The sequence below is a fragment of the Amblyraja radiata genome, chromosome 32 (genome assembly GCF_010909765.2).
Source record: "Amblyraja radiata isolate CabotCenter1 chromosome 32, sAmbRad1.1.pri, whole genome shotgun sequence".
In the NCBI taxonomy this organism is placed as follows: domain Eukaryota; kingdom Metazoa; phylum Chordata; class Chondrichthyes; order Rajiformes; family Rajidae; genus Amblyraja; species Amblyraja radiata.
The window spans coordinates 7,118,000-7,143,396 of NC_045987.1; the positions used below are offsets into that span (position 1 = coordinate 7,118,000).

At 46.0% G+C, this 25,397-nt stretch overlaps 1 protein-coding gene and 1 long non-coding RNA gene across 3 annotated transcripts; both read left to right on the forward strand.

The window, feature by feature from the left end:
* The first annotated feature begins 2,033 nt into the window (after window positions 1-2,033).
* On the forward strand, window positions 2,034-14,423 carry LOC116990953. The gene is made up of 3 exons (XR_004416667.1): window positions 2,034-2,045; window positions 10,868-10,873; window positions 14,047-14,423. It is a non-coding gene; the product is annotated as an uncharacterized LOC116990953 (long non-coding RNA).
* On the forward strand, window positions 4,309-10,568 carry ppp1r26 (protein phosphatase 1 regulatory subunit 26). Of its 2 annotated transcripts, none has more exons than XM_033049147.1 (2): window positions 4,309-4,391; window positions 6,247-10,568. In XM_033049147.1, the coding sequence occupies exon 2, from the start codon at window positions 6,304-6,306 to the stop codon at window positions 10,231-10,233; it is 3,930 nt and encodes a 1,309-aa protein (XP_032905038.1). In that variant the 5' UTR covers window positions 4,309-4,391; window positions 6,247-6,303; the 3' UTR covers window positions 10,234-10,568. The 2 variants fall into 2 exon arrangements, with proteins under 2 accessions (XP_032905038.1, XP_032905037.1); XM_033049146.1 differs by lacking the exon at window positions 4,309-4,391 and adding an exon at window positions 4,484-5,027.
* Window positions 14,424-25,397: the final 10,974 nt, after the last annotated feature.

The following is a 25,397-nucleotide window of genomic DNA, read 5'->3' on the forward strand; positions in this document are numbered from 1 at the left end:
TGCCTTCCCCTTTTCCGGAGTTATGTCCGTGCCCGGGTGGGGTTAGAAAGAGACTGCGCACTGTCCACGGGCACCCTGGGGGATTTCCGGGACCACTGGGCATCAGGGGGGGGGGTTGGTGGAATTCATCCTTAATAAGGATGGGGAAATAGTTGTTTAATAGTATATTTGATATTGAAGAATATTTGTTTGACTTGTATGATGGCGGTGGGTTTGGTTTTGAATTATTTCGTATTGTGCATATTATTGTAAATAATTGAATCAATTATTTATGGTTAAAAAATAAATAATGTTTTTTTTAAAGCAGCAGTTGTCTCCAATTCATGCTCCCCCCCCCCCCCCCCCCCCCCCCCCCCCGCACACCTGGAACACCTGGCGTTGGAGTGCCTCCCCATCAACCTCCTGAGATCATTCACCTCCATCATCCTGACCACAGTCTACTTGCCACCCCAGGCAGACGTTCGGCTGGAACTGGGGGAGCTGCATGCCGTGGTCAACAAACGGCGAACACACCATGACACCTTCACCATCATAGCCACGGACTTCAACGAGACCAGTTTGAAGAAGTAACTTCCAAACTACCACCAGCATGTGTTCTGCAGCTCCAGAGGATCAAACACCTTGAGAGATGCTCAGGGAGTGATGATACATACAGAATAGTGAAAGGCTTGGATGGAGTGGATGTGGAGAGGATGTTTCCACTCGACCAGGGGGGGGTCATAGTCTCAATCGTCTCATCGTCTCAATCTCACTTTGGTGAAATCAGACAAATCTGCCTCTGTTCCTTCTTCCCGCACATCGACTGAAGAACGCAGCCCCAGTTTTTTTGTTATTTACCAAAAATAATTATAATCGATTATTTACAAAAATGATATGTGCAGTGTAAAATAATGCAAACAAACCCGCCACCATAATACAAAGTAAAACTAATATTCTTACTTTCTGAATATTAAAGAAGTATTTCACACTCCTTGTTAAGGATACTCTCCATCGCCAGCGGTGCCCAGCGCTCCTGGAAAACACAGCCCCAGTTTTTTTTTGTATTATTTTTCAATCAAAAATAATTTATTCAATTATGATACAAAATAATACTTACTAAACCAAACCATGGTAGCACACCCACCATCATAGTGCAAAATCACCAGAGTATCACCAAACTTCTGAATTCTCTGGGGTGGAACCCTCTCCAAGACGGACGTGAAGCTCACCGTTTGACCTGTTTGTACAAAATGTTAAATGGTCAGCTCGACACAGACTACAAGACCTACACCAAACCCAAATCAATTAGTAGCAGACGAGGGCATTCAATCCAATTTGTGATCCCAGCTACAAAGACAGATGTGTACAGCAATTCGTTCTTCCCCCGCACAATTAAAGCATGGAATAATCTCCACCCTACTATAGTTACCCAACCAGATGCAACTAAATTTAAAGTAGCTCTTTCTTCCCAATAACCCTTTCTGGCTTAAGCCCTCCCTTCACCACCTCCAGTTTAAATTCCATTTGGAATATTTTGGAGGACCAAGAAACCAAGAACCAAGAGTGTCTAAGACACTGCCAATCAATGGGGATGCGATCTCGCTGGCTCTCCACTCCCAAACTGGGCGACTTGGAAACTAAGATCACGTACATTAGGCTGTTGTTCATTGATGCGACCCGACTTCGGAGCTTCGAAGGCTCAGGCCGCAGGCCCTGTGGGCGGTAACATCGGGAGCTCGCGGGTCCCTGGTGGGAGACCGCTTTTCGGAGCTCCCGCAACGGCAACTTCTCCCGCCGGAATCGCGGGGTGAAATGACTCGGAGCCGGGCCTAACATCGCCCCGCGCGGCTTAAACGGCCGCGGGACTTACCATCGCCCGCTGGGGGCATTAACATCGGGAGCCCTAGTTCGCCTCGACGTTGCAGGTGGACTGCTGGACCGCAGGAGAAGAACAAAGGGAAGAGATAAGTCTTTTGCCTTCCATCACAGTGAGGAGGTGTTGGAGATTCACTGTGATGGATGTTTGTGTTAAGTGTGTGTCTTGTTTTTTTTGTTGTAATTGTTAAGTCTGTAGAAATGTAATTTCGTTCAAACCAAGTTGTTTGAATGACAATACAAGGCATTCTATTCTATTCCATAGGAAGTGTAGGAAGGAACAGATGCTGGTTTAAATCGAAGATAGACACAAAATGCTGAAGTAACTCAGCGGGACAGGCAGAGAAGGAATGGGTGACGTTCCGAAACGTCACATGGTTTGGGAACAGCTCCATCCAAGACGGCAAGAAATTGCCTCGGCAAGGCCTCCAGCATTATCAAGAACAAGGCTCACCCTGGTAACTCCCTCCTCAAGGGAGAGTTAGATTTAGCTCTAAGGGCTACAGAAATCAAGGGATATGGTGGAAAAAGCAGGAACGGGGTACTGATTGTAGATGTTTAAGAAGGAACTGCAGATGCTGGAAAATCGAAGGTACACAAAAATGCTGGAGAAACTCAGCGGGTGCAGCAGCATCTATGGAGCGAAGGAAATAGGCAACGTTTCGGCCCGAAACATTGCCTATTTCCTTCGCTCCATAGATGCTGCTGCACCCGCTGAGTTTCTCCAGCATTTTTGTGTACCTACTGATTGTAGATGATCAGCCATGATCATATTGAATGGCAGTGCTGGCTCGAAAGGCTGAATGGCCTACTCCTGCACCTATTTTTCTGTTTCTTCCCACCTCCATCAGGCAAGAGGTACGGCAGTGTGAAAACACGCACCTCCAGATTCAGAGACCGTTTCTTCCCAGCTGTTAGCAAGCAACTGAACCATTCTACCACCAACTAGAGAACAGCGCTGAGCTACCATCTACCTCATTGGAGACAGTCGGGCTATCTTCAATCACACTTTAATGGACTTTACCTTGCACCAAATGTTACTCCCTTTAACCCGTTTCTGTACACTGTGGCCGGCTCGATTGTGATCATGTATACTCTTTTCGCAGACTGGACAGCAGGCAACAAAAAGCTTTCCACTGTACCTCGGTACACGTGACAATAAAGTAAATGGGCACATCTTGCTGCTTTCACCGAGAATAAGTTGCAGGAGCACGCGACTTGTGCCTGCCAGGTTCTTGGTTCTTGGTTTCTTGGTCCTCCAAAATATTCCAAATGGAATTTAAACTGGAGGTGGTGAAGGGAGGGCTTAAGCCAGAAAGTGTTATTGGGAAGAAAGAGCTACTTTAAATTGAGTTGCATCTGGTTGGGTAACTATAGTAGGGTGGAGATTATTCCATGCTTTAAATGTGCGGGGGAAGAACGAATTGCTGTACACATCTGTCTTTGTAGCTGGGATCACAAATTGGATTGAATGCCCTCGTCTGCTACTAATTGATTTGGGTTTGGTGTAAGTCTTGTAGTCTGTGTCGAGCTGACCATTTAACATTTTGTACAAACAGGTCAAACGGTGAGCTTCACGTCCGTCTTGGAGTGGGTTCCACCCCAGAGAATTCAGAAGTTTGGTGACACTCGCTTCTCTCTCATAGGTGTAAGTAACAAATCGAGCTGCCTGTCTTTGGACACGTTCGATGGAAGAAATGTTTTTATTTGTGTATGGGTCCCATGCTGCAACTGCCTGGTCCAAATGAGGTCTAACGAGGGTGAAGTTTAGCTTCTCCTTGACAGAAGTTGAACAATGATGAAAGTTGCGCCTCAGAAAGTTTAGGACACCTGTTGCTTTCACTGTTCCAGAACAGCTTCTTCCCTTCAGACTCTAGAACCACCCTAGACAGTAGACACAACCACAACCCTCCCTCATAGACCTTATATTACTAAGGTGGTACTGCTTGCTTTGGCTTGCACTATTTGTGCTTGCACTATTTACCTGGTATAATTATTTTGTATATTTATTTAATGTGCCTCTAAAGCTGCAGCAAATTTAATAAAAATATTGTTCTGGTTTCCCTGCATACAATTAAACACTCGTGATTCTTGACAGTTGCCCGCATCCGAGCTCACAGTCACCTTATCCATCATTCCTGTGCTAACTGAGTGTCGGAATCTCAACGTGCAACTGGAAGATGTACGTGTAAACCCTGTGGCACAAATCCCTTGCAACTATTTTGAGAGAAGGGTGCTTTGCTTTTGCAAAAGCTGCGAAAGCAGTATTCACAAATTGTTCCTATTTTTTTGTTTGCAAAGACAGTTCCAACTTGCGGCAAACACCTTTATGTCAATAATAACTTTGCTATGCGCTCTCCTCTCCGCCCGCTGGTGTTCTTGCAGCCGTTGGGTGGGTGGAAATATCTATCTATATATTTATTTATTTCCTGTTGCTCCCTCCGCCTCCTCGCCTGTGCCTGTGAACTTTGCCTGCTGCAGCCGGTGCGAGTGCGCTGTTGTCGCTGCAGCCGAGGGAGGGAGCGGCGTGCGAGCAGGTTAGTGAGGGGGCGCCCGCACGCACGCTCCCGGGGACCTGGCGGCTGTCAATCAGACCCCGGGGATCCGGGCCGCGCCGCCGCCGCCGCCTGTCAATCAAAGCCCGGGGATCCGGGACTGGCGGCGGCGGCCGGACTCAAGCTGCTGGCTGGCCGGACGGGCGACCGGCTCCACACCCGAGGCTTCGGGCCTAGCTGCACCCGGCGGAGGCCCGGCCTTCCTCCTATCTTTGCACCCCCTTCCCCATGCTGCATTTGCAGGGAATAAAACGTTGTAACAGTTGCCCCGGTTAAGGGGAAGCAAGGAGAGGGGACTTCTCCTCCAGCCCCAGCCCCAGCCTCTGCTCCCCCACCCTACCCTACACTTGCTTTGCAGTCCGGGCCCAGGTCGGAGGGTGTGGCCTGAGCCTGCGGGGTCGGGTTTAACGACTGCCGGCCGCAGCTGGGAGCAGGGCGACAACGGGAGGCTCCGTGTGACCGGGGCCCGGCGAGGGATCCGGTTGCAAGAGAGAATCAGATAGTTGGAGGGTCACCAGGGGTGGGTGAGGAGGTGCTGACGCTCGCAGCAGTTTAGGGGCACTGCCAACCTGGAGCCAAAGTCTGGACCAAAATACCATGGATCTTGTATTTATTAAGGTTACAATATGTTATTTCCCTTGCACTTTATGGCCTGGTGGACCTGGTATAATTGGCAATTCTACTGCTTGGGGCATTGCTGACTGCTATCAATATCCCTACTATACCCAGGGCACTAGCCAAGGTGTAACAATCACAAGCTGCAACTCAGTTACTATCCTTTAACATGAAGAAGCAACATCCTAATGTAGCCTCAAATCAAAGATGGAGATATCTTTTAACCCACTTTCTCCTGTAATCCGGCCAAACTATCAGTGCCCATTGATTCATAATTGGCTAGAGAGGGTGAACCCTATGTCCTCTTTTTATGAGCCTCCAAATATCATTTCTCAAAGATGAACTTGAACTCATTTGTAATACATTTTAAATGGGCATGGGTTTAAAATCAGATGGCCTGTTCACCAAACGTGCATGGATTCATGCACCCACCACCCTTTGCATGAAAATGTTACCCCTCAGATTCCTATTAAATCTTTTCCCCTTCACCTTCAACCTATATCCTCTGGTCCTTGATTCACCTACTCTGCGCAAGAGACACTGTGCATCGACCCGATCTATTCCTCTCATGATCCTGCAGGCTTTATTTTGAAGAAGAGTAGGAGAGTTATCACTGTTGTCCTGACCAACAATTGCCCCTCACCAACGTCAGTAAAAGTCAAAGGTACACAAAAATGCTGGAGAAACTCAGCGGGTGCAGCAGCATCTATGGAGCGAAGGAAATAGGCAACGTTTCGGGCCGAAACCCTCCTTCAGTAAAAGTCAACCAAGTTTAGTTTAGAGATGCAGCGCGGAAACAGGCCCCTCGGCCGACCGAGTCCTCGCCGACCAGTGATCCCCGCACATTAACATTTTACATTTACACCAAGCCAATTAACCTACAAACCTGCACGTCTTTGGAGTGTGGGAGGAAACCGAAGATCTCAGAGAAAACCCACGTAGGTCACGGGGAGAACGTACAATCTCCGTACAGACAGCACCCGTAGTCAGGATCAAACCTGGGTCTCTGGCGCTGTAAGGCAACAACTCTACCGCTATGCCACCGTGCCACCGTTAGTCTTTTGTTTTTGTATTTGTTTACTTTCCAAAATGACCAAGCAGAAGATAAGTCAGCTTACCTATATTGCCTGACTCTTACAAAGCATCAGTGCAAATAAGTGTTCAGCTAAATTGGTTTATTTTGCAGCCGTGTTGCTTATTTTTGGTCTGCATTGTTTTGCAGGATGTGAGGAGAAGAGCACTACGGGGTACATGTCCAGTCTGCCACTTTCCTGCTATAATGTTTTTAATGAACCTGGCACCTGTCTCTGCGGTACAGACAGATTGGCAGCCCTTTGGAGCATCCCAGAGCTATAGCCTCCCCGTGGTTTTCTCCCCGCCGGGGGAGAAGTTCTCGCCTGTTGGAAGTGCTATCAACGTAAATGTACAAATGATTGTGGAAAACCTGCAACCCCATGACCCGTCTCGTGCCAGGAACAATGACCCCAGCAGTAACGCTCAGACAAATCTCGTCTCAAAATGGCGGAGCGAGGGCGTGATGGACGACGGCACCATCAATGTTTTAAAAGGGGCGGCCGTGGAGGATCTGAAGACCGGGTATCCAACCTTCACGCTTGGCACGGAGGAATCCAACCTGAGCCACTGTGTCCTGGACACAGACAGCGATGAGTCTGTAGACCGAGGTATAGAAGAGGCCATACAGGAGTACTTGAAGAAGAAGACAGAAGAGAGCTGCTCGATAACCAACGCCGTACATGACGTGCTAGTTCCCCCTGGGATGCATCCGGCTATAGAACACTGTGCTCCAGATGCCAGCGATGGTACCTCACTCGGAGGGGAGGTGGTCCCCACCGACCTTGTCAGCGTTGTCCCGCTGTCTGCCCACCTAACGGATGCTGCAAACTCCAGGTGCACCTCTCCCTCCAGCATCAGCAGCAACGACTCGTTTGAACTGAGCATTCAGGCGGAGATTGAAAAGTTCTTGCAGGACAAGCGGGATAAAGAATCCAGCCATCCCGTCAGCAAGGTGGCATCAGAGGGAGTGCCAGCACTGAAGAGCAAGAAGGGGTGCGTTAAGCCCGGGACTGGGAGCCAAACACGTGTCGTCAAAGCCTTGGTAACAAATGCCAGCCCTCACGTTACTGCCATCAAATCCACCCACCTGGGTGAAGCTGGCAGCATCTGCAAAACAGGGAAAAACAATGAAAGGAATCTCAAGGGCCTTAAAAAGCTGGCCCAAGAGAAGAAACCAACAGCATCGCCTAGCTTTAAGGATCTCTCCAAAAGTAGTAACATCCAGAGGAAGGTGCAGACTGAGCTCCCTGTCGCAAAGCCTATCTCCATCACCACAGGGGCTGAGCTATCTGATTCCAGTAGTGATGACGGCATCGAAGAAGCCATCCAACTTTATCAGTTGGAACAGAAGAAATCCCGGGATATGTCCCCTGCCCTCGGAGTATTGCCTCGTAACTCCCCTTGCTCCAAGGGTTCCGATCTTTCGTTGGATGCCTGCGAGGGGAGGGAATCAGCACGGGCAACACCACCGAGCAAGAGGCGGAAGCAGTGTGCGCCCAAGTCTCAGGAGTCAAAGACGCCTCATTCCCTCAACTTTTCGCAGACTGTCCCCAACGACCAGTTGAGCGATGACTTTGTAAAGCAAAGCGAAAGAAAACTCGCCGATTCCGGGATAAGTTTAAATCGGACGGAGACCCCGTCGGAATTGTCCCGACAGCAGGGTGGGGTCAACGCTCGGACAGGTGCGGATGGCTCCACGGGTCGGATACCACTGGGAGGGGAAGAGCGTGCGGACTCCTGGACGACACCCAGTGAACGCACCACCGCAGGCTCTCACCAAATCATCTTTTCCGACAGTGAAGACAGTTCTGTGGATAGCAGTGACAGCATTGAAAAAGAAATTCAAAGTTACTTGGCTCTGAAAGTGAGCATCAGCAGCCAGAAATCAAATGGAGTGGGAACGTTGAACGAACCAGGCAGAGACTTGCCCTCAGAACTGATGCAGGAAAATAGTCTCAGCAACCCTCCGTCTTTGCCCTCTCCTTCGTCTTCATCTCGTGTGCAGTTATTGCCGAAAGAAAGCTTGGGGAATGACGTCAGCATTGATCACAAACTGGAAACGGAAGAGCTGAGAGGAAGCCAGCAAAAGATCACTGAGGCACCTGTTTGCAAGACTAACTCTGGCATTGTCATCTTCAAGGATAAACCTGAAGGTGATTTGCTGGAACGAGATGCTTTTGATGGATATAACACCCAGGACGGCGGCAAGGCAGTCACCAGTAATCCAGGCAAGTTATCGCCCATCACCTGGGCTGCCAGTGAACAGTCCTGTCACAACAAGCCCCTTCATGACGCTTGGCAGACAGATGATAAAAGTAGCTCGTTGGACAGCGATGAGGATCTGGATACTGCAACCAAGGATCTGTTGAAAACCAGGAAAAGACTGGGCAAGAGATTAAGGGACTCCAAGAGCCAGAGCAGGAAGCGAGTCCGGTTTACGGGAGCAGAGGTGCTTACGTTCTCCGAGCAAAGCAGTGGTCTCGGTGATCAAACTCCCAAGGCCGCTGGTGAAGGCTTTGCATTGAGCCATGCTCCCCTGAAGAGCTGCCTGTCAAAAACTAGCCGAGCAGTTTGTAGAAGCTACTTGGATGTTAAAAGTAAGAATAACAAAAGAAGAGTGGAGACGTCGGAAGGTGACGGACACGGCAAGGTGGCAGGAATGGGAAAGTCCACAGGGGGCTCGCTATCTGCTGCTCCATCTACCCTGGCTGTAGGGCAGAATCCGAAAAACATGGCATCAAGCGAAAGCAGTTCCGGGGACAGCGATGATGGGATCGAGCAAGAGATTCTGAGATTCCTGGCGGAAAAGGCCCGAGCAGCGGAAGAGAGCTTGAAAGCCAAGGAAGGAGTGCAGGGTTTTACAGGGCAAGGTGAAGAAAGCAGGTCGTCAGAAGTGCCAGGCCTTGGTGGCAAAATGCTTTCGGTCCCTCAACAAACTGAGGGGGCTTGTGTGAAGGGACCACGTCTTGAGGAAGCGGAGGTGGCAGCAGACCATGCGTGTGGAGGGACAGGGAGTGGTGCTGCTGAAGACAAGTGCAGCATTGACGGGCGGGATTTGGTTCAGGACCTTCATGCCGTTCGCAGTGCGGAGCACCAGACTGAACACGGACAGGTTGTAGGAGGAACATCAACTGCGATCCAAACTGAAACCACAACCGGGGTCGATCAGGGGAGTTTGCTAGTTGACGGCCCGGGTTGTCAAAGGGAAGAGAGGTGTAGCAGCCGGTTTGACTTGCACGGTGAAATCCTGCTGGACAGAGAGATTAATGAGCCCTTGGGAAGTGGCATCACCCAGAACTTGCAGGAGAAACGGACAACTCCTGATTCGAAAACAATTCAACTGTTGGTCCAGGGACAGTGTGTGCAATATATTGATTCAAGAGAGCCGGGCGTGGGGCAGCTTCAAGCAAAAGCTGTTCAAGTGAGGCCTTCGGAGAAAACGAAGAACAAATTAAAATCATGGAGTGTCTTCTTGACCGACCTCCTCAGTGACACAGTGCCAAAAGACAAGATTAATGTTACAAGCAGTGAGGATAGATATTCCACAGAAAGCCAGTCACATGCAGGCTGTAGTACAGAGCAGAGGCCACATGCGACACATTCGCACCTAGGTTGGACAAGCGGTAGTAAAACTAAACCTGACCAGGGTGCATATCTAGGCAGACCCTCCCCAACTCCGATGCCATCGGTCAGTGCAATCGCCCATTCCAGCGAGTCGAGAGGCCTGCCCTGCGTTACCTGGCAGGAGCAGAATGACCATAACTATCAGAGTGGAACGAGGAAGGAGCTGAGGGCGAAGCAAGACGTGAGGTTTGAACGTTCCGCCTTTGTGACGCCACGTTCAGGACCAAACGCCCGTGTCCCAATCGCTGTACATTCCACGCCCTCAACCCGCCAGGAAACCGGCAGTGTAGACCAGGGCATACGTAGCACCGAGTCAGGGAAACCATTAGTGAGGGCAGAGGGCAGTTCTAAAGCAAAGGCCAGCAGTCAACCCACAGGTAAAGAAGGTGATGAGACGTCCCAAGCCTGCCAGTGGCGGCCGCTGAGACAGGTCTCGTTGGAAAGTCAGAATGAAGAGGAAAATGACAGGGAGAGAAGAACAGGAGAGGCAGCTGAGGGGAAAAGACCCTAACCCTTTCACAACAAAGCTAATGATCAATCAGATGATGAGGATAGAGTGGAGACTAGCAGTTCAGGACAGTATGGTCAGGATGATGAGGTGTAAGTATAACACTATACAGTGGCTCTTCTCTTCATTATTTAAGATGTAGTCATAAAATTCCTTTGCAGACAGTGGGCTGTGGGCAGGTGATTTCAGACAATTTTTGGCTGGTTTGGTGAAAGATTTCCCAGATAAACTTCAGGATTTGACTAAATGGCAAAGAGAAGATTTTTTTTGTTTAAAAAATACCTATTATTATCTTTTCAAAGCAAAGGTTGATTAAACTATGGTTGCCTCATTTAAAACTGTTTCTTGCCATGACTGTGACCCATTCCGTGAAATGTCGCTGCATTTCGCTTCCCCAGTCGTTTGGGTTTCCCCAGATGGGGTTTGCTATTTCACAACTCCGACTGGTTCGAGTTTGGGTTGTTCAGGGTGAGTGCGACACATTCTCCAATATCCGTTCAGCGACGTTACCCACTGCAACCCATTCCAAAATCTTGGAAACTGCCTGGGCCTAATGCCCCTGTCCCATTTAGGAAACCTGAACGGAAACCTCCCGAGACTTTGCGCCCCACCCAAGGTTTCCGTGCGGTTCCCGGAGGTTTTTGTAGGTCCCCCTACCTGCTTCCACTACCTGCAACCTCCGGGAACCGCACAGAAACCTTGGGTGGGGCGCAAAGTCTCCAGAGGTTTCCGTTCAGGTTTTCTAAGTGGGACAGGGGCATTATTCTTGTTGGGTTTTTTTCAGAGGGGTATTTGATCAAAGCTGGGGGGTTTGATGATCACTCTCAGCATCTCTGAGAGTCAGAGGAGACAAATCAGATCCAGGCTCTGCCTTGGAAGATATTCATGGACTTTATATGGGGTTGTCACCGATGCCTCTTGTGTCTGGATGGTAGTAATTGGGTTGACACATTAATGCAGTTATGGATTGGATAGTCTGAAGTTGTAATGCTAAGATATGTAAAGATTGATCTGTTGTGTGATGGGGTACGATGGAAATTGCTTTCTTCTTCTTGCGTATGGCGTGCACAGCCTAAAGTTGTCGGACTTGTTCTATTTGATTGTGCACGCCAGGTTGATTGCATTTGTCGAAACAGGGCGGACCACATGAAGGTTGCAATCTCCCACCCCGATATTGCTTTGAATTGAAGTGAAGATATGTATTTGGAACAGAAAATGTGTACAGAAAACTGAACTCACTTGCACGCATCCCTGCAGAAGGTACCTGATCATTTTTTTTTTGCATTCATTTTATTTTAAATGATTGCTGCCAAGAATCTGAACCAATGCTGTTTAATTGGTTAATTGGTAGCGTGTGACTCAGGATGCCAGGAGGGGGATTTAATTTTGCATTTGTTCATTGAAGTTAGAGAAAATTAAATGGTTAAGCAAGTCAGGTACAGTAACACCAAGTGAAAAATAGGGCACCCTCTCTCCTTTTCCCAGCGCTTAGCCTTAAAGCCCTGTCCCACTGTACGAGTTCATTCAAGAGTTCTCCCCGAGTTTGCCCTGATTCGAACTCGGAGATTTACGATAATGGCCGCACGTAAGTACTCGGGGCTCTCGTGGACATTTTTCAACATGTTGAAAAATCTTCCTCGAGTCTTCCCGAGCTTACCTGCCGTTAGCGAGTCTTCCCGAGTACCTGCCGTTACCGTTACGAGCCGTTAAGAGACGTCCCCGAGCTCCGACGTACCCGCTACGTTCATTCTACGTGCTTACCACGAGTTTGATTTTTTTTAAACTCGGGAGAGCTCTTGAATGAACTCGTACAGTGGGACAGGGCCATCAAACTTATTAGCAACTCCCAACACTGCTCGGTAATGTGATTGTCTTCCCAATTCTCATCAAGTGGGCATCCTTTCGAGACTGTGGACCACAGTTGCCAGTTCTCAGTACCAGATTGGGTGCATTTGGGTCTGGAATTTAAGTAACCATTAGCAGGGTGACTCCCCTCTCAGCCAGTCGTTTGCAGCTGGTAACAATTGCTTTCAATTGGAATAGGATTTATGCTTATACAGTGCCTTCCATAATGCTTGTGACAAAGACCCATCATTTATTTATTTGACTCTGTACTCCATAATTTGAGATTTGTAATAGAAAAAAATCACATGTGGTCAAATTTTAATAAAGGCCATTTTTATACATTTTGGTTTCACCATGTAGAAATTAATGTTTATACATAATCACCCCCATTTCAGGGTACCATAATGTTTGGGACACAGCAATGTCTTGCAAATGAAAGTAGTCATGTTTAGTATTTTGTTGCATATCCTTTGCGTGCAATGACTGCTTGAAGTCTGCGATTCATGGACATCACCAGTTGCTGGGTGTCTTCTCTGGTGATGCTCTGCCAGGCCCGTGTTGCAGCCATCTTTAGCTTATGCTTGTTTTGGGGGCTAGTCCCCTTCAGTTTTCTCTTCAGCATATAAAAGGCATGCTCAATTGGGTTCAGATCGGGTGATTGACTTGGCCACTCAAGAATTGACCATTTTTTAGCTTTGATAAACTCCTTTGCTGCTTTAGCAGTATGTTTGGGATCATTGTCTTGCTGTAGAATTAACCGCCGACCAATGAGTTTTGAGGCATTTGTTTGAACTTGAGCAGATTGGATGTGTCTATACACTTCAGAATTCATTATGCTACTAACATCAGCAGTTGTATCATCAATGAAGATAAGTGAGCCAGTACCTTCAGTAGCCATACATGCCCAGGCCATAACACCCCCACCACCATGTTTCACAGGTGAGGTGGTATGCTTTGGATCTTGGGCAATTCCTTCTCTCCTCCATACTTTGCTCTTGCCATCACTGTGATATAAGTTAATCTTCGTCTCATCTGTCCACAAGAACTTTTTCCAGAACTGTGGTTGCTCTTTTAAGTACTTCTTAACAAAATGTAACCTGGTCATCGTATTTTTGCAGCTAACCAGTGGTTTGCATCTTGCAGTGTAGCCTCTGTGTTTCTGTTCATGAAGTCTTCTGCAGACAGTGGTCATTGACAAAGCCACGCCCGACTCCTAAAGAGTATTTCTGATCTGGCGGACAGGTGTTTGGGGATTTTTCTTTATTATAGAGAGAATTCTTCTGTCATCAGCTGTGGAGGTCTTCCTTGACCTGCCAGTCCCTTTGTGATTAGTAAACTCACCAGTGCTCTCTTCTTAATGGTGTTCCAATATAGTTGATTTTGGTAAGCCTGAGGGTTGACTGATGTCCCTAACAGTTTTATGCTTTTTTCTCAGTCTCATAATGGCTTATTTGACTTTCATTGGCACAACTTTGGTCCTCATGTTGATAAACAGCAATAAAAGTTTCCAAATGTGATGGAAAGACTGGAGGAAAGACTAGGTGCTGAGAGCTCTCTTATACCTGCATTAAGGAGGCAATTAAACACACCTGAGCAATTACAAACGCCTGTGAAGCCATGTGTCCCAAACATTATGATGCCCTGAAATGGGGGGGGGACTATGTATAAACACAGCTGTAATTTCTACATGGTGAAACCAAAATGTATAAAAATGGCCTTTAATAAAATCTGACAATGTGCACTTTAACCACGTGTGATTTTTTTCTATTACAAATTTCAAATTGTGGAGTACAGAGGCAAATAAATAAATGATGGGTCTTTGTCCCAAACATTATGGAGGGCACTGTGACTTTTTCTCAAACTATCATTTGGGTTTGTACATCTTAACTTAATTATTAAAGGAGGAAGCAAACTGTCTTTTGCCATTTTTATTCAAAGTATCAGGCTTTCATTATTAATGTTATTTTTTAGTTTTTTTTAAAGAAGTTAACTGAGTGAAATAGTGTTGGGTGTTCCAGCTGTGCATTGTAACACAATGGAGAAAACAGTTTCTCTTAATCAAGGAGACAATTAGCAACAGTCCGACTTCAGAAACCCAAATTACCAAGCCACCGTGAGAGTATTTAAAAAATGACTTCTAAACTTATGTTGGGGAGATTTCTGGTATGCAACAGGAAATACTTTTAAAGAAAAATCTATCTGCATTGGATCTTGGTTGAGATGATGTTGCACTGATTATATTTGACAAACCAGAGAATCAGAAACTACTTTCTCGTGTAGATTCAGGAAATGATTGTGCAACTGAATTTATAAACGCTAACCTTTTTCAAAATAAAACTGTAATATCATTTTGTGCCAGGATTTGTCAACCAGTACAGTGTAGGAAATTGCAAAAAAATTGTACCTCCTGAAAACTTTTGCTGATCCAGAGACCTCATTTTGAAGTGAGATGAAGTACTGTTGTTCGTAAGGCAGTTATTGGTGATGGGGGCCAGTTTTTGAGAGGTGAGGCAAATTGTTACCAGCAACATTAGTATCTTGTCTTCCACAACATTCATTTATGTCTAAATACTAAGTCTAATGTCAAGTGATGATTCACAGGAGATGTTGCCAGCAAGACCAGCATTTATTATCTATTCCGAATTGTCCTTGAGAATGTGATGGTAACTCTGTCCCACTGTACGAGTTCATTCCAAGAGCTCTCCCAAGTTTGCCCTGATTCGAACTCGGAGATTTACGGTAATGGCCACTCGTCGGTACTCGGGGCTCTCGTGGACATTTTTCATCATGTTGAAAAATCTTCACAAGTCTTCCCGTGCTTACCTGCCATTAGCGAGTCTTCCCGAGTACCTGCGTTAAGAGACGTCCCCGAGCTCCGACGTACCTGCTACGTTCATTCTCCGTGCTTACCACGAGTTTGATTATTTTTTTTAAACTCGGGAGAGCTCTTGGAATGAACTTGTACGGTGGGAGGGCTTTATAAGGCAGCACCTTTAGAGATTTGCTCTTCTGCAGTCTTCATTGAGTTGTGTCCCACCTCAACAGTAATGAGGACGTACTGGGCCATGAATTTGTAGACTGTGGTGGAAAACAGTTCTACTGTGACTGTGTCCCAGAGCAGCTGTAACATGCCCAGTTTTAAATTACCAGTTTTACTCTGAATCTCCTCAACAAAATGCAGTGGTTGAATCCCGCAGCATAGCCATGTGAAGGCAAATTCAATGCATTGATCAGTCTTACCAATTTTTTTTTGTTGTGGATGGATGTTCTGCGGTCAAAGTCAAGTTGATTTTTTTTTTGTGTCGTTTTCCTGAAGTTACTCAGCAGCCATGTCCTGCTGGACATGACCATTTGGAAAGGAACTCCAGGATGGGACACCCCTTCCACTCCATGCCATCCCCTCCCCCCCACCCCGGGTACCTTTTATACCCAAAGTGATATTCATATGTGATGGGCACCTAATTCATCTGACTAGGCAGGAATAGTAGGTGATAATCTGCATAGATTACCTCACCCACAATTAACACTTGATGAGTCCCAAAGCACACTCACGTGAGTTTGTCTTAGTTGTGATGAGTATGTTGAGCCAGTGAGAAAGGGATGGTTACGGAGAAGTCGGGGATATTGAAGAAGAAGAGTCTCGACCCGAAACGTCACCCATTCCTTCTCTCCAGAGAAGCTGCCTGTCCCGCTGAGTTACTCCAGCTTTTTGTGTCTATATTGAATGGTATGATTGATTGAGTGACGGTGTCATGCTTGACAATTCCGTTGCACAGCTTTCCAACTTTTGGTGCATTTCCAGATTCCCCTGAGCTCTGCTGCCATTCTGACACCCAAATTCACACGATCCTTCCTTGCCCACAGCTCCTCACAGATGCTGAACACAGAGTCACTGAATCTATCCTGGTTATGGAAGTGGTAGTGCCACATTACATGACGGAACATGTTCTCTTGGTGAAGAAGGGATTTCACAAATTAACTGAGTTAAAATGCTCCAGCTGTTTAATGTGATGCGAGGTCATCAGTACCTGCTGTAGTCAATCCTGGTCTAGAAGGCCTTTTGGTTTTGCAAATGTTGAATGTAAACCCCATCCTGTTGTACACTCCACGACTTGGTCTCTGAATGCACAAATACACAAGCATCACCTGCAGACTGCAGCTGGTGTTGTGTTTGCTCTGACCTTGGTTCCGGAGAGAGGATGCAGTAAATAAAACAGTTTCCTATTAGTTTGCAGAGTAACTGCACTCATGCAGTTGAGGTGCAGCCACGATGATGAGAAAACATGAAGATCAAGTCGAGAGTAATTACACAGCCTTGCTTGATACTGGATTGCAATGATTGGATCAGATGCGAATGCAATTGGTTAGGCCATCCATCATGCAGCAAATGTAACTCTTATACAGAATGTCTGCAGGCAGTCAGATCAGAGGAAAATGTTCTGCAGTTCTTCCCAGTCGATGTATTCCCACGTATTAAGTGGGGTGGGACAAGGCCATGCACTGGTGCTACTGCCGTCACTTTTCTTAGGCTTGAGGAGAAAGTGTACTGTGTCCTGTGTCAATGGGAGGAGAGGCTGAGGAGGACCTTGGCTGACAACAAGGAGGTCCTGGTTAAAGTAGTAACGCAATTGGATATGTCTCCTTCTTTGAGGAAGGTCACATTAACACATCTCTAAGATTGCTTTAAGAAGGAACTGCAGATGCTGGAAAATGGAAGGTAGACAAAAATGCTGGAGAAACTCAGCGGGTGCAGCAGCATCAATGGAGCGAAGGAAATGGGCGACATTTCAGCCCGAAACGTTGCCTATTTCCTTCGCTCCATAGATGTTGCTGCACCCGCTGAGTTTCTCTAAGATAGCTGACACTTCCTGCTTTTCTCAGATGTGGAAGATAAAGTTGTGGACTTGTGACTGACGTTCTTCTGCATCGAGTTTTGGAGCATCAGCGTGTAAACTATCTGCTCCCAAGGTCTTGTCGGGCAGGTCTGGTGGCAAGACTGCAGAAGATGGTCTGCTGTTTAGAGTCTATCCTATTTAGTATTGCTAGTATTCTTAGAGTGGAGATGGGATTCCACCGGACTTAACTAACTCCATTTAAATTCTCCTGCTGGCTCGGTGGGAGTTCACAAGTTCTCGGAGTAGAATTAGGCCATTCGGCCCATCGAGTCTCCTCCACCATTCAATCATGGCTGATCTCTGCCACCTAATCCCATTATCCTGCCTTCTCCCTATAACCCTTGACACCCGTTCTAATCAAGAACTTGTCTATCTCTGCCTCAAAAACATCTACTGACTTGGCATCCACAGCCCTCTGTGGCAATGAGTTCCACAAATTATCTATCCTCTATCTAAAGAAGTTCCTCCTCACCAAATTTTTAAAAGAGTGCCCTTTAATTATGAGGCTCTGACCTCTGGTCCAAGACTCCCACCAGTGGAAACATCCTTTCCACATCCACTCTATCCATGTCTTTCATTATTCTGTAAGTTTCAATCAGGTCACCTTTTAAACTCCAGCGAGTAAAGGCCCAGTGCTGTCAAACGCTCATCATATGCTAACCCACTCATTCCTGGAATCATTCTTGTAAAAAACAATTTGAAATCATTCACTGAATCATAAGCACAGGCTTTTGAATTAAATGCCTACTAACAAAATCCTTCTAATATACTTTAGTGCGCTTCATTGGTGATGCAGAGAGAAAAGAACATTGTTAAACTTTTGTGTTTTTAATCCTTTTTTTGGTCATTATTTGCTGTATATTTTGCCAAATAAATTTTCCGTTTTGTAAAATTTTCATGTGATATTGAAATTTCTCCTCCGTTTTTGTCTGAGGGGTATTACTGATGCACATACTTTTTAACAAATTATGTGAAAATATTTAAATTATACAGTTCCACATCTTCTTGGCAATTATCTAATAAATAGCACATTCTGAATCTTGTGATGTTGGTTATTCTTTCTTGACTCTTTGGCTGGGAACACCAGGTCATGGATATCATTCATTCATTCTTGTTTTGTCTTTGTTCTCTCCGCACTCCTGTAACCCCCACACTTTCCCCAATCTACAGTCTCTCTTTTACTCGCCTATCTCCACTCTCTTCCTCAGTCATCTTCTTCGTCCCTACTCTTTTCTTCACTCATAGAAAATAAAATAGTACAGACACAAAATGCTGGAGTAACTCAGCGGGACAGTTAGCATCTCTGGATAGAAGGAATGGGTGACGTTTTGGATCGAGTCTTGACCTTCTATCCAGTGATACCACCTGTCCCGCTGAGTTACTCCGGCATTTTGTGGTCTAACCTTGGTTTAAACGAGCATCTGCAGTTCCCTCGAACAATAGAACAGGACAGCAGAGGAACAGGCCCTTTGGCCCATAATATCCGTGCCGAACACGACACCATGTTAACTTGATCTTATGCACGTGATCCACATCCCTCTAGTGCCTGCATATCCATGTGCCTATCTAAAAGCCTCTTAAACGGCCCCTATCGTATCTCTCATTTTCAACTCGTCCCATTCTCCCTTTCTATCTATTGCTGTATATGAAGTAATTTTCAGTTTTCTCTTTCAAGGGAATCTAGTGTTACTCACAGCAGTAGTCAGGTTGATAAAGACATTTTTATTTCTCTTGCTAGCCATCAAACAGAATTGGATTATAAGCAAAGAAACCATAATGGAAAATTGAGCCAGATAACACGCCTGACATTTTAGTTCTATGCATCAATTTATGTCGGGAAGCATTTGTTACATGAATCCCTTTACAGCACACTTTCACAGATGTTGCATGATCTACAGTGCCTTATTCGAATGACTGCTCTTTATGTGGCCACACTAATTCAATCCCAGGAAAGAAATGGAGCCAACTCTCCCTCTCCATATAAACCCATACATCTGGAGAACAATCAGGGCATGTCAAGTCAAGAGAGTTTATTGTCATGTGTCCCAGATAGGACAATGAAATTCTTGCTTACACTTTGCTAATTAATTTTCTCTGTTTGCCCTGGTTTGTATAATCATGGCATAGATGCACAGTGAGAAAAACAATGCAGTGCCTCCTGCTCAGTGAAAGGAGTTGAAAGGAAAAAAAGCCATAAAATAATTTTAAATCTTCATAGAGACTTGTCATTATGCAGATCCAAACCATGAAGAGCAGTAATCAAGACAGCTGATGGATTTAGCTGCTTAGCCTACTCAGCAGAATGTGAAAGTCACAGCTATAGACCAGCTCAGAAGGTGGTGTGTACTTTGGATCAGATCACATCAAGCACTTGCATTCAGTCTGGTAAGATCAAAGATAGACACAAAATGCTGGAGTAACTCTGGGTCAGGCAGCATCTCTGGAGAAAAGGAATAGGTGACGTTTCGGGTTGGAACCCTTCTTCAGACACCGAAACATCACCTATTCCTTTTCACCAGAGATGCTGTCTGATCCGCTGAGTTACTCCAGCATTTTGTGTCTTATCTTTGGTATAAATCAGCATCTGCAGTTCCTTCCTACACTGGTAAGATCAAACCTTGATTAGCTTGACCATTTCTGTCCAAAACTCAATCTGAATGCCTCGTGTTACAACAGAGGGAACTTAATATTTACAACATCTGTCAGGTGGATCGACACTGAATAACTTGCAATTCTCGGGATGGCGGGACTGACATATGATCAAAGAATGGGTCGACTGGGATGGTGTTCACTGGAATTTAGAAGGTTGAGAGGAGATCTTATAGAAACATATAACATTATTAAGGGATTGGACAGGCTAGATGCAGGCAAAATGTTCCTGATGTTGGGGGAGTCCAGAATCAGGGTCACAGTTTAAGAATAAGGCTCAGGCCATTTAGAACCGAGATGAGGAAAAACATTTTCACCCAGAGAGTTGTGAATCTGTGGAATTCTCTGCCACAGAAGGCAGTAGAGGCCAATTCCCTGGATGTTTTTAAGATAGTTATATTTAGCTCTTAGGGCTAAAGGAATCAAGGGATATGGGAAAAAGCAGGAACGGGGTACTGATTTTGGATGATCAGCCATGATCATAATGAATGGTGGTGCTGGCCCAAAAGGCTGAATGGCTTACTCCTGCACCTATTTTCTATGTCGACGTTGAATGCAGAGATGCCGTCAAGTCAGAAAGAATGGTTTTAACATTGTAGAAAATAACACAAATTCTGAAGAAGGATTCCAACCCAAAACATCACCTATCCATGTCCTCTAGAGATGCTGCCTGAACTACCGAGTTACTCTAGCATTTTGTGCTTTTTACTCAAGATGTTGGCATCTACAGTTCACTGTACCTTTGTTATGAGCATTATACTGATGCAGCAGTCCTCTGTTAAATGTTGTTCCTGGACATGCCAGGGAGATTCCAATTTATCTGTCACTTGCCACAGGCACTCTAACTTTCCTATCTGGCTTGGAATCCAGTGAAGAGTAAATCGGAAGCAAGGCCGGGAAGAACCAACTTGCTGTAACTGGAGGTGTGAATGTGAGAAGATTAACGCTACCTTAATTGATGTGAACATACAAATATAGTGTGGGAGCAGGCCACGATTTCAGCAGCTTTAGTCGGTCAGCTATAACTTGCTATTACGTACATGTTATCGCGCTCATTTGGGAACAATGTATTCGTGATCTAATGATTTACTAATTAAAGATAGCATCTGGTTCGGCACTGAGTCATATAGTCCAGGGTTAGTCACGCATGTCTGTGAGAAAGCTGCTTATAGCTCATACTGCAATTGGCTTCAGTCCCCTCCACTGTTTCACCATGAGATCTCATTCAGTCTGACTGTTTAATATTTTAACACATTCCCTTTAAATACACCCAGTTATTCCTGCGATGTATTTATGCCATAATTATACAAACCTCCAATTATACACACGCCGTGAATTTCACTGGAGAGGTTAACTTTTCATGTTTGCCACTAAGAGCAGATAACTATCGTATCCTCAAATCAACCTTTCACACTTCATTGTTTGTTAGGGAATTAAATTTGCTTGTTTAGACAAACAGTAAGCTTCTTTTCACTTATGGATATCTCGGTCTAATCTTGCATTATCATCCGGATGCCTTCTATCCACTGTCAACTTTGCAGATGGTCATTGCTTGCAAGGGTAATGAGGATTCGTCTCCACAGGAGATTTTACTACCTGCAGTTTCACATACGTACAAGACAGGATATCCAAATCAGAGATGGAAATAGCAGTAGCTGATTCATGTTATTTGCGTTTAGCTGCATTGCTGGTGAGACCCTGATTGATGCTAAAGATGTTGCATTAAAAAATATTCTGGGCTGTCACCTGGGAGGTGTTCTTCCTCTGCATCATTGAAGGTGAGTGTGATCTTCTTGTAGACGTAGTTTGACTCCCAATAGCCTTCGATCCTCCAGGTGGTCTCCGAGACCCCAGCCTATTCCTTTGACTCCTGCAGTTTGTTCAGTTCTTCAGTTGTATGACACAGAGTGCAGAAAAGATTTACACGAATGTGGGCTGGACTCAAGGGCTTGAGCTATCGGGACAGGTTGGGCAGGCTAGTTTTTTTAATTGCCTGGAGTGCAGGAGGCTGAGGGGTGATATTATAGAGCTGTATAGTCTTGAGGGGAATATATAGGGTGAATGTATGTAGTCTTTTACTCAGGATAGGGGAATCAAGAACCGGAGGTCATTGGTATAAGATGAGAAGTGCAAAATTAATAGGAACCTGAGGGGCAACATTTTCATACAGTGGGTATATGGAATGAGCTGTTGGAGGAGGTAGTTGAGGCAGTCACTACTGCTACTGCTGGGCGACACGGTGGCGCAGCGGTAGAGTTGCTGCCTTACAGCGAATACAGCGCGGGTGACCCGGGTTCGACCCTGATTACGGGTGCTGGCTGTACGGAGTTTGTACGTTCTCCCCGTGACCCGTGTGGGTTTTCTCCGAAGATAGACACAAAATGCTGGAGTAACTCAGCGGGTGAGGCAGCATCTCTAGAGAGAAGGAATGGGCGACGTTTCGGGTCGAGACCCTTCTTCGGACTGATGTCAGGGGAGGGGGCGGGACAAAGATAGAATGCAGTTAGACTGGTGGGAGAACTGGGAAGGGGAAGGGGATGGAGAGAGTAAGCAAGGGCTATCTGAAGTTAGAGAAGTCAATGTTCATACTGCTGGGGTGTAAACTACCCAAGCAAAATATGAGGTGCTGTTCCTCCAATTTGCACTGGGCCTCACTCTGACAATGGAGGAGGCCCAGGACAGAAAGGTCAGATTGGGAATGGGAGGGTGAGTTGAATTCCTTCACTCCAAAGATGCTGCCACACCCGCTGAGCTACGCCAGCATTTTGTGTCTACCTTCAATTTTAACTAACATCTGCAGTTCTTTCTCACACATATGGGGTTTTCTCCAAAATCTGCGGTTTCCCCTCCACACTCCAAAGACGTTAATTGGCTTGGTAAATGTAAAAACTGTCCCTAGTGTGTGTAGGATAGTGTTAATATGCGGGGATCGCTGGTCGGCACGGACCCGGTGGGCCAAAGAGCCTGTTTCCGCGCTGTATCGCTAAACTAAACTAAACTATAATAGCATTTAAAAGACACTTGGACAGGTACATGGGTGGAAACGGTTTAAAGGAATATGGGCCAAAGGCGGGCAAATGGAACTAGCTTAGATGGGGCATCTTGGTCGGCATGGACAAATTGTGCTGAAGGGCCTGTTACTATGCTGTATGAATCTATAAATGACCAAACCAGACTGTTACAAATTCCGCAGATCAGATTGCACTTTTATACCTCCTGTCCCTGCAAATTTCTGTCCTGTTTCCAAACTCCTTTCATTCCCACAATTATGTCTTTGAATCCTTTCATACAGGTTCCATACTTCCACAGAACAGAAAGGGCTCTTAGTTATCAAAGTAATTAATGACGTCTGTGACCAAACCCAGCAAGCTTCATGGGGTCGAGCACTTCTTCCTCCCTTAATGCCTCTACTCCATTGTCCTCTGGGGCGAGACCACAACCTCACCTGATTCCATTGTTATCCATCTAGTCAATGGCTCAGCTGAAACACTTGCATGTCCAGTTCTCACAGTTATCCTGGTCCTTTCTTGTTTCATCTTTATCAATAACCTTCCACAAAATCATCTGAAAACAGGCCAGTTTCCAAATCTGTCCTGACAACCTACAGCTCTCATGCACCATCACTCCCTCCCTCTGGAAGTTCACATGTACCTGACTGTTCACAACCTTGGGTATCGGATCTGATCCCACATGAGTTTCTGGCCTTTTGGTAACTTCATATTGGGTAGGTGACTTTCCTAGCAAGACCAACATTTGTTGCCTTTGAGAAGATGCCAGTGGAGCCCCTTCTTGGGCCACTGTAGTCTGGGTGAACCACTGCACTGCTCCAGTATCAGAGCTCAAACATTCTGACCTAGCAATGATGAAGGAAGGACAATATGTTTCTTAAGGCAGCGGGTGACTTGGTGAGGAAATTGAAGGTGGTGGTATCCCGTATATCTACTTCTCTTGTGCTTCGAGGTGACAATGTTTGTTGAAGAAATCTTGGCAACTTGCTGCTCAGCCCCTTGCATGTATAGTGTGTTATTGGCGGAGGAAACAACCGGTTAAGGCGTAGTATAGTATCAAGCAGGAATCCTATCTTGGACTTGAGCTTCTTGACTATGAAGCTGTACACATTCTTGTTCATAGACAATAGGAGCAGAATTTGGCCATTCTGCCCATCAAGTCTACTCTGCCATTCAATCATGGCTGATCTATCTTTCCCTCTCAATCCCATTCTCCTACCTTCTCCATCATAATCCCATACTAATCCACTCTATACAGGCCTTTCACTAATTGGTAAATTTTAATGAGGTTCCTCCCTCATCTTTCTAAACTCCAGCGCATACAGGCCCAGTGCCATCAAATACTCATCGTGTGTTAACCCAATCATTCCTGGGATCAGGAATCCGTGTTGGACAAGTCCACACCAGCAGGCCACGTGAATGGAATTGAGAGCTCGGAGAGTCACAAGTGACGTCCTCTTCCAGTCACTAATCTACCATTGGAGCCACAGTATTTGTGTCCAGATCTGTTATTCTCTGGGTGATACCACCATGTTGTTATCAGGTACAGTAAGAGGACTTGGCGCCCCCCCCCCCCCCCGTTAGGCTACACCGCCATTCAATCAGATTATGGCTGCACAATATGTACTTCAAAATTATTTCTTGGCATTGCACAAACACAACAACACACTGATGGTACTTCAGGCAGAATCTGGAAATATTCACACTCGGAATTACAAAAGCACACGAACAAACAGTTCCAACCCCAGCACCATCTCCGCCAGATGGGTTGAAGAACATCACTAAAATAAACGCGCATTTAGTCAACTATTTGTAGAACGTGATGTGAAAGTGCCGATTAGTTAGCAGCTGTCTCCCTCAGTTCCACCCTCACTAAATGGCTCTCCTTATTTACAACCCTTCACTCTGTCATGGTATCACAGATCTGAAATCCAAAGAGATGAGATACTTTTCCCACTTTGATAGACCTCATGTCTGTAACAGTGCACCTGATGGACAAAAGGACACAAAGTGCTGGAGTAACTCAGCAGGTCAGGCAGCATCCCTGGAGAACATGGATTGGTGACGTTTCAGATCAAGACCCTTCTTCAGGTAAGTGAAGGACACGGATTCCATAAATAATTACTTTAAAAACTGGACAGCTAATTGAGAGTGAGACATTTATTTTTTATGAACAAAAGGTGGAGATACATTAACCAAACCCTGATGTGAGTTTCTATAATTCTTTGGTAGATTCTCTCGATTACAACCACACACTCTCACTTGGCCATCAGACTGTTCGTTTTTTTTTAGTTTTAGAGATACAGTGCGGAAACAGGCCCTTCAGTCCACTGAGTCCGAGCTGACCAACAATTCCCGCACACTAACACCACATTACGCACACTGGGGACAATTTACAATTATACCAAGCCAATTAACCTACAAACCTGTACATCTCTGGAGTGTGGGAGGGAGGAAATCGGAGATCCCGGAGAAAACCCACGCAGGTGGCGGGGAGAACGTACAAACTCCGTAGAGACAACACCCGTAGTCAGGATCGAACCCGGGTCTCTGGCGCTGTAAGGCAGCAACTCTACCGCCGTGCCGGCCATCAGAATTTCCAAGCCAAGAGGTGGCAGAATATCAGAGTTTAACTGCACTGTGTTGCGTGCATCTCGCATAGCATCGTGACTAATGTGCAGTTTCCTTGCATAGTCACACGTGATTCAAATGTGTGAAGGCCAGGCATGTTGCACACAATCTCACGCCCTTTCCTTTGCTTGGTACTGGG

Bases quoted from the DNA above. Each gene is read 5' to 3' on its own strand.
- ppp1r26 (XM_033049146.1), top strand. From the start codon at position 5,007: ATGGATCTTGTATTTATTAAG. The intron at 5,028-6,246 runs GTTACAATATGT...ATTGTTTTGCAG, and splicing joins TGGATCTTGTATTTATTAAG to GATGTGAGGAGAAGAGCACT.